Source organism: Squalius cephalus (assembly GCF_949319135.1).
Source record: "Squalius cephalus genome assembly, chromosome: 20".
Classification (NCBI taxonomy): domain Eukaryota; kingdom Metazoa; phylum Chordata; class Actinopteri; order Cypriniformes; family Leuciscidae; genus Squalius; species Squalius cephalus.
Genome location: NC_137141.1, coordinates 27,967,292 through 27,982,271, shown reverse-complemented (window position 1 = coordinate 27,982,271; position 14,980 = coordinate 27,967,292). Strand labels below are relative to the sequence as shown.

The 14,980-nt window shown below is 38.6% G+C and overlaps 1 protein-coding gene across 1 annotated transcript in view; it reads right to left on the bottom strand.

The window, feature by feature from the left end:
- The window catches only part of slc25a21 (solute carrier family 25 member 21), a 96,500-nt gene that overhangs the window by 21,945 nt on the left and 59,575 nt on the right, over positions 1-14,980 (bottom strand). Inside the window, exon 3 of the mRNA XM_079852817.1 lies at positions 13,339-13,387. Within this exon, the coding sequence (XP_079708943.1) occupies positions 13,339-13,387 (49 nt within the window). The remainder of the gene's footprint in view (positions 1-13,338; positions 13,388-14,980) is intronic.

Below are 14,980 nucleotides of genomic sequence, written 5' to 3'. Positions count from 1 at the left end.
AAAGAGTTCACAGACTAGAGAAGAAGAGTCAAGGGCTGATTCAGTCGGCCTTGGAGCCAGGCTCCCGGTTGTAAAGTCAACAGACAGAGGAACTGCGAAAAGCCCAAGGGTTTTGTTAAAAAATCCAGCTCTAAGAATCCCTTTTAAAGTAAACCTAGAAAGTAAAGATATACTTGCAGGTGACGATATCTGTGAGTTCATCAAAAACCTCCAATGACCTTCTGTACTCTGTTTTAATAGGACCAGAGCACCATCTTGGATAGCCAGGTGAGGGTGAAGGTAAGGCCAACATGGAGCTTCTACGGGTGAAATGAGCACCAGGGGGTAAATAACCCTACCATCTCCACCTGACCCCAAACTCCCCGTAAAATGCGAACTCTGAACGCTCTGACAGGAAGGTAAATGAAAATAAAGAGCAGGAGAACACCTCCTCTTTGTATTTTTATAGAGAGGAGTGAAGTGTTTCAGGTCCAGGCCGAGCGCTAGGGCCTTGTCCCCTCTCAGACCCCGTATGGAATGGGCCCGCACCAGGTCCGACAGGGGGGGCTGTGCCCCGCTGGAAGACAAGCTTGATGGGTTGAGGCCTAATAATGATGGTGTTAAAAAAAGCCCTGTGGGAAGGGCGGGAGGTTACTGGGTTGATCAAAAGACTTGAGTCTGATGGGTTTGCCTTTAAAGGGCCAGGCCAAACTTTTAAAAAGGTCTCTTAAATTTGCCTTGTTAAATATAGGGGTATTCCCCCAAAGAATGGAGCATAGAGTGGGAACTGCATTATTTCATTTATGACTAGAAAATCAACCCTATGATAAACAAAGTCCCATAAGCGAAAAACCATCGTGCAGATGTGCCATTTATAACTTTTGCAGGACTTCATTTTCCTTTTTTACAACTGAAACTGTGTGACTGCAGTTGAGGCAGGAACATTTTTAAACGGTGGGCATTTGATATTGACGTCTATGTTTCCAGTCTGGTACAGTGATAACCAAAAATTGTGTGGTGTACGCAAGGCAAAAAATTAGCTGTAAAATGATTTTACATTTGATAGTACATTTTTGCCAATATATTTGCTTCAATCACAATTAACTGTTTTTCAATTGCAAGAATAGCAGTGGAACAAATAGCACTATAGCTAATTTCTTAATAATGGTATTTATTGCTTTCAATTATTCAGTCTTTAATTCTTAGCCATGTAAATGTTTTCCATTTGCTGCCTCTGAACCAACAACACTTTCATCAAGAGCTGAAATGAAAGTAAAATGAGAAAAAGCGAAACACGCACGTGAGCAAGGTTTCTTTTACACACAATCAGTGGTGCATAAGAGAATCCAGAAGGCAGCATTAAAAGGAAATCTATTTTTTACAGCCAGACAGTTAATTTTAATGAGCAGGATCATAAAGATGGCAGACGTCCATTGCAATGGTACGTGAGGTAAAACCTCTCTAACCTAAATGCTCCAATATGGCAGATGCCGACATCCAATCAAACAGCAAGGACCAATCGACCGTCTGTGATCATGCTACTCATGAATATCAAACAATGCTGTGGGACTACATTAATCAGATTGTATGCAAGCAAAACATCATATACTTGAGCAGCGGGGTGAATATAAATGTAAAACCAATGAAATGCAATGCTTTTGGGAAACCACAGGAACATTTCTCTCTTAAATTCTCGATAGACATACATAGCAACTTTCCTCTGTTCTTTTGGCTTTTCAGGCTAATACCGCTGGGCCCGTGGCTGGAGGTGGCCTATAAAGCTGAGCCTTTGGAGTGAAGGAGATAAAGCAGAAGAGAAAATGGAAGATGGGGCAAAGGGGAAGTGATAAAGTCATGGCGCTTATGACACCACATGCTTCCAGGTCTCGGTCTGGGATAGGACAGCTTGGGTTTCAGCGGCACCACAGGCCAACTGGACCCACTGTGACTGGGGCCCAAGGAGAGGGAGAGGTGGGGGGGAGGGGGTAAATTGACGTCCTCAAGATGACGAGTTAGACATCCCACAAATGCTCCCCTCTCATAGTCTGATTTGCCCCTCAGGTTGCCAAACTCTGGCTGACCTCTTGTGAACAAAGTGAGACACAACATTTTAAGGCATTCCAAGCACAAATAAGCATTGATCAGCGACTTTGTGTAAAGCGACAACAAAAACAACTAATTCATTGGTTATCTGCATTAGTTGGTTATCACTATTTCTAGCTTGACATGCTGCAATGATGCAAGGGCCAAACATGATGCAATGGATAAATTTGTCCAATAGTAGCAGTGTTTTAAAGTGGTTAAATTTTAAAAAAGTTAACCAGCATTTACTGTAACAGCTTAGAATGCTAAATAAAGCACCACTACTAAAAATATCAATTATATTTTTCCACTAACATTAGTTATTATGTTAGGTATCTGAATAAAAAAACATTCTGCAATTTATTAGTTCATGTTCAAGGGATAGTTCACACCCCAAAAATGTAACTTCTGCCATCATTTAACAGAGGAGACCCAAGGTCTAGCTTGGACCAAGGAACAGGACCGGAGCACACAACGTTTGAAATAATTTATTATTGGTACAAAACGACTAACGTTTCGACGCCCATGCGTCTTCTTCAGAGTCAAATAGTCAATGATAACGATGTACAGATTTAAAAGAATCAAAGCTCAAAGCATTGGCCACTGGCCTAGATGGGTGTGGTACATCAATTAACCAATCTTATACAAGCACTCAGGTGTAGACCGAAAGAGAAAAAAAAAAAAATAATAAAAAAAAAAAATATATATATATATATATATATATATATATATATATATAATTTATTTATTTATTTATTTATTTCTCTTTCGGTCATCTAGGCCAGTGGCCAATGCTTTGAGCTTTGATTCTTTTAAATCTGTACATCGTTGTCATTGACTATTTGACTCTGAAGAAGACGCATGGGCTTTGAAACGTTAGTCGTTTTGTACCAATAATAAATTATTTAAAACGTTGTGTGCTCCGGTCCTGTTCCTTGGTCCTAGCTTGACCTTGGGTCTCCTCTGTTGATTTTTGCATCCTGTTCCGTGAGCACCAACCAGGCTGAAGCGCAAGTGACCCCTTTCTACTGCCATCATTTATTTATCTCCATGTCATTCCAAACTTTACATGGAACATAAAATACTATTTTGAGAAATGTCTCAGTGTTTTCATACTATGGGCCCTATTTTAACGATCTGAAACGCAAGTATCAAGCGCGAAACGCAAGTAACTTTGTGGGCGGGTCTTGGGCGCTGTTGCTATTATACCGGCGGGATAAATGACTCTTGCGCCCGATGCAAATCTAAAATGGGTTGGTTTGAAGTAGCTTCATTATTCATAGGTATGGTTTGGGCGTAACGTGAAATAAACCAATCAGAGCGACATCTCACATTCCCTTTAAGAGCAGGCACGCTTGTTCCATGCCGGATTGCTATTATAACGGTGGATTTGCCAGGCGCGCGCCAGAAGCGGTTCACAGCCGAGGAGACCGACGTTCTCGTCAGGGCCATAAAACACAGAGAAGTGACATTGTATGGGGATGGAAGAAACCCACCCAAATTAGCTTCGGTTAAACAGGCGTATACAAATGTGGGTAAATGTGTAAGTTAGATTTATGCCTATTTTTTTCACATCTTCATGGACACAACAATGATTTCCCTCGTATGTTAATATTTTTCCTTGTAATAATGTATGGTTTTCTAAAAATGATAACTGCTGCGTCTGTGTGTAGATGAGATAAGTGTTGCGCACACGCTACATTGATTATGGCCAAGCATGCGCCCTTAAAATAGCATATGAATAACATGCGCAACACGTGGTCAGTTCCTGGTCAGTGGCGGAATTGTTTTCTAAACCTGCAAAATAGCACCAGGGAACATTTGTGCCGGAACACGCCTCCTCTTTGCGCTGAACCGCCCCCGGGAGCACAAGTTCATTTCCTAATTTACCTACGTGCGTCTGTGGAGGGAAAAGTCCGCTGTGCATGGGTGCAAAATAGGAATGATACATCCGTCGGTGTACAAAGTCAAGATAGGGCTAAATGTATGTCAATGGTAACCAAAACTGTTTGGTTTACCAACATGTTTACCAACATTCTTCAGAATATTTTCACTCCAAGAAAAGTAAAAATACAGCCCAATTTTTTTGTTAATATTAAATAATTTTCTGTATTGATGTTTCACGTGTTCACGTGTTGTGTTTTAGGGTTGAAGGAAAAGTCCTGACAGAAAATCACCTTTTCTGTTTTCCGTTTTTCTTTATTTTTCTCCTCTCGTACAGTGTTCTTTTGTGTTTTAAAGAGGAAAGAAAGGCATACAAGTTTGGTACAACATGATGAAATGACAAAAAAAATAATACAAAAAAATAATCAATTTGGGGTGAAGTAACCCTTTAATTTACTATAGGCTACTACTTTTCATTGTTCATGTTTTAATTGATTTATACATCTTGAAATTATCAAAAATTTAGTTCATTGTTAGTTTATGTTTGTTTCATTATCTTATGTTAATATAACATTAATGTAATGTTAACCTTTTTAAAGTGTTAGCGGGAAAAAAATGTTAATAGGCTAGTCAGTAGTTAAACAACTATAGTCAGACCTATTGAGTGTAATGATTGAAATTGCTGGTTTACTCTTTCTGATCATCCAAACAAACATTGCTGAACTGAAAATATCAGATTGGGAGACTGTATAATCTTTCTCAGTCTAGTTTCGTGGTTGCTTTGAAGTAAGGAAATGGCTGGCTGAGGACAGTAGAGACTCCTTAGACAGCAGGAGACTGGCAGGTATTACACACGGTCAGGACAGAGCAGAGCGAGGTCATCAATACTGCACTCGCTGGCTCTTCAGCAACAGAAACCTTAGTCTCTGAATTACAACTCTGCATTTGCGCCTCTCGCCCCCTGCCTGGTAGGAACACGGCCGCTGCAAAACAAAACTCTGAAGGAGTGGGTCACAGATGCTGTGAGGCGTCTGACAGACACAGGAGACAAATGAGTTTTCATCAAGCTCTTTACTGCTTCTCTAAAACGGGTCATTTCAGAACACTGGGACATTTTTGTCTTTATTTAGTATGTTTGTAACATAATGCATTTGGGTGTTTGTGACAACTCCTTCAAGCAGACCTGTTTAATACCAGGTAATAATGTGCAATGGCAGTCACATCAGCGGGAGGTCACACCTCCGGTGCTTGTTCTATGAGCACATTAGCTGTTCAATTCTAGAGTCTGATGTCAAACATTTTCTGAAGGAAGTGCGACTGGAGCTTGCCTGTGCAAAAAAAAAAAAAAAAAAAAAAAAAATGTTGATCTCTATATGACCCTTGTCCCTCTTTTAAATGGTTAATTCACCCAAAAATGTAACCTGTATGACTACAAAGGAAGATATTTTGTAAAATGTTTCAGTGTTTTGAAGATAGTCATATATGTTTAGATTTTTTGAGGTGAAACATGATATGCTAACAAAACAGGAATGTGTTTATTATAGGCATACTATATACCTACTAGCAGCAGAAGTGTTATAAAAGCTCTACTATTACAACTATTATTATTATCACTAACAGTAGAATAGCAATATTACCATGATACTGCAATATATTCATATGTCACGCTATCACACTCCTATTCTTTCATCGCTCCATTCCAGGAAAGTAAAAACATCCCTTATTAAAGCCCACAAATGAACAGAGGGAATTTTGCTTTGGTTAAGGTATGTAAACTTTTCTCTGATGAAAATTCGTTTCATGCACAGTGTGAGTAGTTTGGTGCCAAGTTTCATTCATTCAACATAAACACACATTTAATGTAATTTAGTCTCAGTGAACTTGAGAACACGGTCAAAGAATGGACTTCGGTGGTTTGTATTATATGATGCCAGAACTTTTGATATGATGTCTTCACTAATTACATCAAGCTAATCGTTACTGTTAGTATCTATACTCCTCCATAAATAATAACACAAATTACTTACTCCTGATTTTCCTGTGTATTTGTTTAGCCATCAATATTGTAGCCCTGGTGAAGATTTTGGCCAAAATATGTCAGTGGTAAGCCACTAATATAAAAGCTTTTTAATTCCCTTTCTAAACCACAAATAGTAGTGCCTTGAGTTATTTTGGACTGGCTTCAGATTTCCTCTTTATAATGAAACATGCCACAACCAATGTTCTGCTGACTTCTTTCACTGGAATTGTGAGTAGTTACTGTCCGACCACTGATGTGATTGGACTGCCGGCTTCCTAAGAACAGATAGCCCCAGTCGGATACCTGCGTTCAGTTTACGTCACCAGGGCTGTCAGCCAGGGCAGGGTAGGATTAAGAGATCACTGGAGCACAGCTGAGCGACGTGCTGCTTTACTGGGCCGGATCGGCTCTTAGTCCTCTGAGCTTTGAGCCCTGCTGTTTAAGGGCTGCTTGAGGGATTCCATCAAGAGTGCACCAGGGTTCAGCCACCAGTCGGGGGTGGAAGCTTGTGGGCTCCTCTCTCAGCGTCACCCGTGTGTTGTCATCTCTCACTGTCCTCGTCAAACATCCCTTTCCAGCCCCCCTCCCTGGCGAAGCTCACTTTCAAGCATGCTGGGACCTGGTGAAGGTTGTCTCATCATAGCGACTCCCATGAGGAGGTAACTCCAGGATTTCTTAATCACCAGTAGTGGAGGAACATAGATAAGCGTGTGGACTGATGGCCAAGAGTCATGTTAGATCGCTCAACATGGACAGATGCAGTGACAGGCTCAGTGCTGGTGTTTTATTTCACTGAAATATGTCTTTAAATTTCTACTTAATATTATAGTTGTTATATTTTAATATAATATCAAAAGAATATTCTTTATTTATTTTAACTATTTAAATCTGAATACATTTATATAGACATAAATCAATACATAAATTAAACTTTATTTTTGAATGTTTGAAAAGTTTGAAAAAATACCCCAACATATGAAATACTGTTTAAATATATTTATATTATGTTTATAGTTAATTCATAATGTTCATATTAACTTGAAATTAAAATATGAAAGTAAAAATAAAAGTTTTTAAATGATTGATTTATGTATACAGTGCCCTCCACAATTAATGGCACCCCTGGTAAATATGATCAAAACTGGCTGTAAAAATAAATCTGCATCGTTTATCCTTTTGATCTTTCATTCAAAAAATGTGCAAAATTCTAACCTTTCATTGAAGTAAAAGAATTGAAAGTGGGGGGAAATCACATTATGAAATAAATGTTTTTCTCCAAAACACGTTGGCCACAATTATTGGCACCCCTAGAATTTTTTACGAGTAAAATATCTCTGAAGTATATTCCCATTAATATTTACCTTTTTTAGCACACCAGGGTGACTAGGAACATGAAACTGTTCAGCTATGACTTCGTGTTTCACAGGAGTTTAAATATGAGGAAACACAAAGGCCAAATCCCTTAATCATCCATCACAATGAGTAAAACCACAGAATATAGTTCTGATGCGCAGCAAAAGATTGTTGACCATCACAAAATAGAAAGTGGCTGTAAGACAATAGCTAAAGAATTGAAAATCCCTATTTTGACCATCAGGGCAATAATTAAGAAGTTCCAATCAACTAAAGATGTTACGAATCTGCCAGGAAGAGGACGTGTGTCTATACTGTCTTAATGCACGGCGAGGATGAAAGTTTGAGTGGCCAAAGACTCTACAAGGATCACAGATGGAGAATTGCAGAGATTAGTTGAGTCTTGGGGTCAGAAAGCCAAAAAAAAAAAAAAACTAAAAAAAAACCTACATCCCCACATGTTGTTTGGGAGGGTTTCAAGAAAAATCCTCCTCGCTCCTCCAAAAACAAACTCCAGCAAATGTAATTGTCAGACACGACTGGATCTTCAAACCGCACAGGGTTCTGTGGTCAGATGAGACTAAAAAAATAGCTTTTTGCCAGCAAACACGCTAGATGGGTTTGGTGAACACAAGGATAAAAAGTACCCCATGTGTACAATTTAATATACCGTTGGATCTTTAATGTTGTGGGCATATTTTTCTGCTGGAGGTCCTGGACTTCTTGTTCAGATACATGGCATCGTGGATTCTATCAAATATCAACAGATAAAAAATCAAAACCTGACGCCTTCTGCTAGAAATCTTATAATGGGCCGTGGTTGGATCTTCCATCAGGACAACGATCCAAAACAAACATCAAAATCAAAACAAAAATTTGTTGCGGAGCACAAAATGAAGCTTCTGCCATGACCTTCCCAGTCCCCTGACCTGATGAGTGGGCTGAACTGAAGAGAAGAAAGCACAAACATGGATCTGGGAATCTGAAGGATCTGGAGAGATTCTGTATGGAGGAATGGTCTCTGATCTCTTGTCAGGTGTTCTCCAAACTCATCAGGCATTATAGGAGAAGACTCAGAGCTGGTATCTTGTCAAAAGGAGATTGCAAAAAGTATTTAATAAAAGGGTGCCAATAATTGTGGCCAACGTGTTTTGGAGAAAAACATTTATTTCATAATGTGATTCCCCCCCCCCCCCCCCACATTCAATTATTTTACTTAAATGAAAGGTTAGAATTTTGCAAATTTTTTGCATGAAAGATCAAAAGGATAAACAATGCAGATTTATTTTTTACAGCCAGTTTTGATCATATTTACCAGGGGTGCCATTAATTGTGGAGGGCACTGTAGGTAAATATACTCACTAGGGTCAAGTCAATTAATCAATAATTAAAATGCCACTATTCAAATATAAATGTTTGCATATATATATATATATATATATATATCAATCATGCAAATACCTTTCAATAGAGCTATTTAAATTATTACACAATATTACAAATGAATTTGTTTTCAAGTATGTACAGTCTTAAATTAATACAACAAACGTATTAACGTATTTTATTTTTCAAAACAAACTTTCCTCCCCTTTCAAAAAAAAGAACAACAGCGGAGACTGTAGGAGGGGCTAAGGGCATGTTTGGGGTGGGGTGAGGAGGAGTAACCGGAGCTCTTCAACAAGAGCAATGCGAGCTCATTTCTGGTCTCTAATGAGTGCGGCAGGGCGGCCGGCATGATGATCAGAGTCAGATGGGGTGCCCCGAGCAGCCGCCCCCTGCCGAAAGTGCCGCCTGACACCCTTTGTTACCTCCAAGTGAGCTGAGACCAGCCCATGAACCATGTAACTAGGTGGTTTCCAGGTTAATGAAAAGCTGTAACTCCAGTCTCACTGTCTCCTTAGAAGTCTAACTAACCCCCCAAACCCCCTACTTTCACCCTAGCAAGCCCCCTTTGAAAAAAACGTCAACATTCCAACCAAGAAATGAGCACCGTTGAACGCAAATGAATATAAGTGGCACATAGACCTGTCCTCTTCTAAGAGACATTTATTTGTGAAGGACTGTTCACATCTGAATATACGGCGGAGAGTTATGACGGTCAGAGGAGGAGAGACCCATAATTTTGCTTTCAGCTGGAAGTGCTTGATCTTGAATATAAACACATATGAAGAATGGTAGTAAGAGTTTAAAGTAAACATTGATTTAACCTTACAAACAATCATGGCCTTGAAATATATCCTCTTAATGTTCTCCTGATCTGCTTCCAGATGTTTGTTTGTGAGTTTGTGTGTGTGTGTGTGTGTGTGTGTGTGTCTGAGAGTCTAATTCCTGTCTCCGCCTCTACATGGCTCCAGTACCCTCATTTGCACAGGGTAAATATGTATTCCCAAGTATACATTTTTGTCAGGTTCCACTCAGAAAAAAAGCCTTTGATTCCACTGAGGCGGCTTGTTGAAAAAGAGAGAGAGAGAGAGAAAAAAAACTGTTCTCTCCAGTTGGCATCTAATTTGGAGCAGCGGACATTAAAGCGGCAGCCAGTCACTAATAGGAGCCATTCCTGCAGCTAGCGTCAGAGAGGAGGTGTGCTGGGCATTTGTGCTTTAGCAACTCTCTGAGACCTATGCTAATAGATTTCAGCTCTACTAACCCTTCATTCTCCCAATTAGCCTGCTTTAGTGTAACTGAAAGTCCAAGAGAGAGAGAGAGAGAGAGAGAGAGAGAGAAAGAAAGAGGGAGGGAGAAAGTGGTACACGAGTAATACAACAACTAGTTAGTAGTGCTGGCCTGTTCGAAACACACAACCTCTACAAAGCTTTATTTCAAAGTTCAAAAACAATTAAAAGCAATTAAGCTTAGAAGTTTCAAAGTTTGTAGATTGGTAGATGGATAGACATGCAGATCAACAGAATGATATATTGATAGAATGACAAAAAGAGAATGACATAGAATAAGAGAATCAAAGATTGACCATTGGTAGAATGACAGACAGACGGACGGACGGACAGATAGATAGATAGATATATGGTCAAATGACAGACGGATGGATGGATGGATGGATATGGACAGACAGACATACAGACAGACAGACAGATAGATAGATAGACAGATAGATAGATAGATAGATAGATAGATAGATAGATAGATATATGGTCAAATGACAGACGGATGGATGGATGGATGGATATGGACAGACATACAGATAGATAGATAGATAGATAGATAGATAGATAGAGTCAAATGACAGACAGACAGATAGATATATGGTCAAATGACAGACGGATGGATGGATGGATGGATATGGACAGACATACAGATAGATAGATAGATAGATAGATAGATAGATAGATAGAGTCAAATGACAGACAGACAGATAGATATATGGTCAAATGACAGACGGATGGATGGATGGATGGATGGATGGATGGATGGATGGATATGGATATGGACAGACAGACAGACAGACAGATAGATAGATAGATAGATAGATAGATAGATAGATAGATAGATAGATAGATAGATATATGGTCAAATGACAGACGGATGGATGGATGGATGGATGGATGGATGGATATGGATATGGACAGACAGACAGACAGACAGATAGATAGATAGAGTCAAATGACAGACAGACATAGATATATGGTCAAATGACAGACGGATGGATGGATGGATGGATGGATATGGATATGGATATGGACAGACAGACAGACAGACAGATAGATAGATAGATAGACAGACGGATCAAAGATGGCATTTTGCTACTGCATTATGGGTTATATAATTTAGATGAACAGAAATTGAGCAGATATCTGATTGGCCGATTCTCTCAATCTGAGCCCATGAAAAACCAGGGCACATATGCGAGCCACACTCACATACGTTAAGCAGTTGACTGTTTGCACTCACACTAACAGAAAAAAAAACCCAGAAAACAAATAAATAAAACTGGCACTCTTTACACAGGGCTTTTATCACTTCTTGAGGAAGAGCATTACAAAGAAAATAGAGAGTGCACTTTTAACCCTGACCCTGTGTGAGGAGAGAGCGGCCTAACTGTGGCCTTACCTGTAATAAACCCTCTACTAGCAGCACTAGATCTTAAATCACTCTACAGGACTCTAGAGTATCGAATGTCGCTTCATACAAGTGTACACACAGACACACAGTCGCAAACAAACGCATGCAAATAGACACAAAGAAACACAAACAAGCCACCTTGAAACACTTCCTCTTTAAAGTACAAATATCTCATTATCATCTCAAAAAGTTTATTTACCAGAAAACGGTAGCGGAAAATGTGAAACTTCATAGTGTATGTGTGAGGGGTGTTAGTCACAGAGCCAGAGGTCTTGGCAGGGCACCCAGAAGCTGTAAAGGTTTAGTACCGGCCCACAACCTGTTTACTCCACACTGAGCGACTCCACTGTGAGGGAGGGCCCTGATTCATTTGCTCTTTTCCTCTCTTCAACATTCCTTTTTTCTTGCATGACTGAGGGAACGAGGTACTGCTGCCCAAAATATTCAGAATTTATTGGTATTAGGAATGACAAATTTTAATAATTTAATAATTCTAGTTCCTGGTAATGATTCCATGAACGTTTCTTTTAATAATAAAGATAGAATTTTTGCGGGAAAAATGCGATTAAGTTGCCAAAAAATATAATTTAAATAATAAATTAATTCAAACCAACTCTAAAATATAGTGATTTTTTAAAATATATTCATAGTTAATTTTTTTTTACATTATTATTATTATTATTAGTGCATAAATGCAATCCAATAACTGGCCATAACTAATATTAAAAAATAATACTAAAACAAAACAAAACATTCATTAATTTATTTTCATAAAATACTCCAAACAAACGCATAGTGTTATTGTGACATGAACAATCCGTAAGGAACCCCGAAATTTAACTTTCAGTTGTTTGATTCAATGAAAAGAACCAGCTCATTAGAGTCATTAGTTCATGATTCAGACTAGACTGAACTGGCTGCATTATACTGTAGGTTTATGATTCAATTTACAGGACCGACTAATTAACGTCATTCGTTCAGGAATCAGACTATACTGGTCACACCACATGTAAATTCAAAAAGAGGTGTTGCAGTGTCACTGAAAATGTGTTTAGCCCTTTTATGTTTTATATTATATGAAATAGTGAGAGTATTGAGCTCACACTGGAGGAGGGGGCACAAATTTTTGTCAGAGCCAAAAAGAGCAAATATATTCAGTGCAGTTGCTGTTATTTATATGGCCAAAAGTATTTTTGTTTGTAACAATATAGCACGCTACTTACATATTGTAACATATATCTTACTTAGATGATTTTTAAATGCTTATTTATATGATCAAAGCTCTGTAGTTTTAATTGTGGAGGGCAAAACATATTACAGTGCACTGCAATGATGATTGAGTGAAAAATGTTCTTGTAATTGTATCATATTTGAAATTTATGAAAATCATTAAAGATTTTTACAGCAGAAATATATACCCGATTTTTAGAACTATACGCCAAAAGGCCTTTTACTTTACTAACAAATTATGAATATCAACCAGAGGGCAAGAGGCATGAAGTAGTTTGTGTGCAATAAGTTTTGATCAATATTGATAATTTACATATGTTGATAATTTAGAGGCCGTAGACATTCCTGTATAAAATATTAGGCTTCTTAAGGTTAAGCAAACTGTCATATTATGCACGTGCAAGAGCCGTTAATGGAAACGAACAGCATTTAGTGTCGTTTTGTTAGTGCAACCTTGGTTCACAACTCACAATTGGTATTCACATATACTACTTCACTTTCAGAACCAAATCAAAACAATGGATGTAATTAAGTGAAATAATGAGGTAAGTATGTGAGCAATTTGAGAACATTAAAAAGTATTACTTAAACATTATGGGAGAATGAGTAAATGATGCATTTCATTTTCCACAGAAATATTACGCTACTGCCAGAGAATTCCTAGTCCGAACAGAAAGGAAAGAAAGACAATTACATGATGAATCATTTTTTACCTGGTCTTCATAACATCCAATGGGTGCATCAAGCAAATCTCCACAAGACCTACAGAGGACAAAAATCACAAGTAATTATAACACTGCCCTGCTAAACCGACATAAATCAGTCAATAAAGCAGGACACGAGCACAACTGAACATGTTATTATTCGCTCACAGGCCATTAAGCTGTCATTACCAAATGCCAAGCTTTCTTTCCTTCTCTTCCACTCTCTCTTGTCATATTTCACTGAGCTTTTTAAGAAATATTTCAGTATAATCCGATTTCATTCAAGACCATTCAAGCCTTATTGCATTGTACAGTGATTTTTTAACTACATAATCATCCCAAACACAGCTTCATTTCAAACACTTCAGAATCCTGCCAAGTGCAAAGTCTCTCGAGACCTAATCCACAAATATTTCACCACGTTAAAATGGTGATGTATTATACCCCACGATCTATATATTTGTAAATACAAGTAAAAAGACAGATGTTTGTGTGATTCCGTTCATCGTCTGTCTGGGTGCATGTGTGTGGTTTGCGTGTCTGTATTTGGTAGACAGAGGGTTTTCCCCTCAAACATCCATATGTAACAGTCCCCTGAACTCACATCCGACAGGAGCTGCTTGGCCAGCAGCCACATTCGTCACTCTGATCTTGTTTTTGCCTCCTTGCCACTCCACTGCAACTGACAAGCGTGCGGTAAGGGATCTGGCAACAAAATGGCCTCCATGCAGAGATGTGGGACGTTGCGCTCGCCTGGCCTGCAAGTCATTACCATCATCCATTTTATTTCGGTTCCAATGTGCTGATGGACGTAAAATCCCAAAGTATTTTAGAATCCTATTTTATCTGGACCGGCCCACAGTAAGGCTGCCGTAATGGCCTTCCTAATGCCAGGATTCCAGTTCATATGCGCTCAAGCCATGACAGACAGGGTGAGGGCTGTTTAACATGCTGAATATAGGTGATTTCACACCACAAAACATGTCGAATAGTTTGTATGTTGTTACCACACAGATTGGGTTCCATTTAACAGAGACAGTGAACAACAGCTGAAACCTTATCTGTGTTGGGCTACAAGTTATGTAAATAGTTAACAGCACAATTCAGTATCTGTTTTGCGCTAGACAGTTCATAGGACAATTCTATTATTCAAGGTAGCTGTAAATAAACATATTGATGGGGTGCCTGACGAGTGCAATTTGTCGCAAAATGAAAAATTATTGTTGATTTAACTTAAAAAAAAGTTTACCTGGATGCCTTAAAATTTTGAGTTCATTGAAATAAAAAATTTGAGTTGATACAACGAGGGAGATTGGTTTAATAAATAGAAACTCAAAATATTATCTTCTCTGAACCACATTTATTATCTACGTAAGATGTAAGATAAAAATTTGTGATAACAAATCATGGAAATCATTTTTTACAGTGAACGTGAACTTAGAGGCACTTTTGCGCAGTTATGCATCTCTATTGCAATTCTCAGCTCCGCTTGGGCTTTTACTTTAATGGTTTCCCTCACAGATTCCTCTTTGTGTACACAGCTGTTGAGAAATATGGTCCTATTCTAATTTCTTCCATTAAAAGTATTGTCCATAATAAACAAGACATTGCCTCCTTGGGGATTTTCCAGGAAAGTAATAATCAAGAGAAA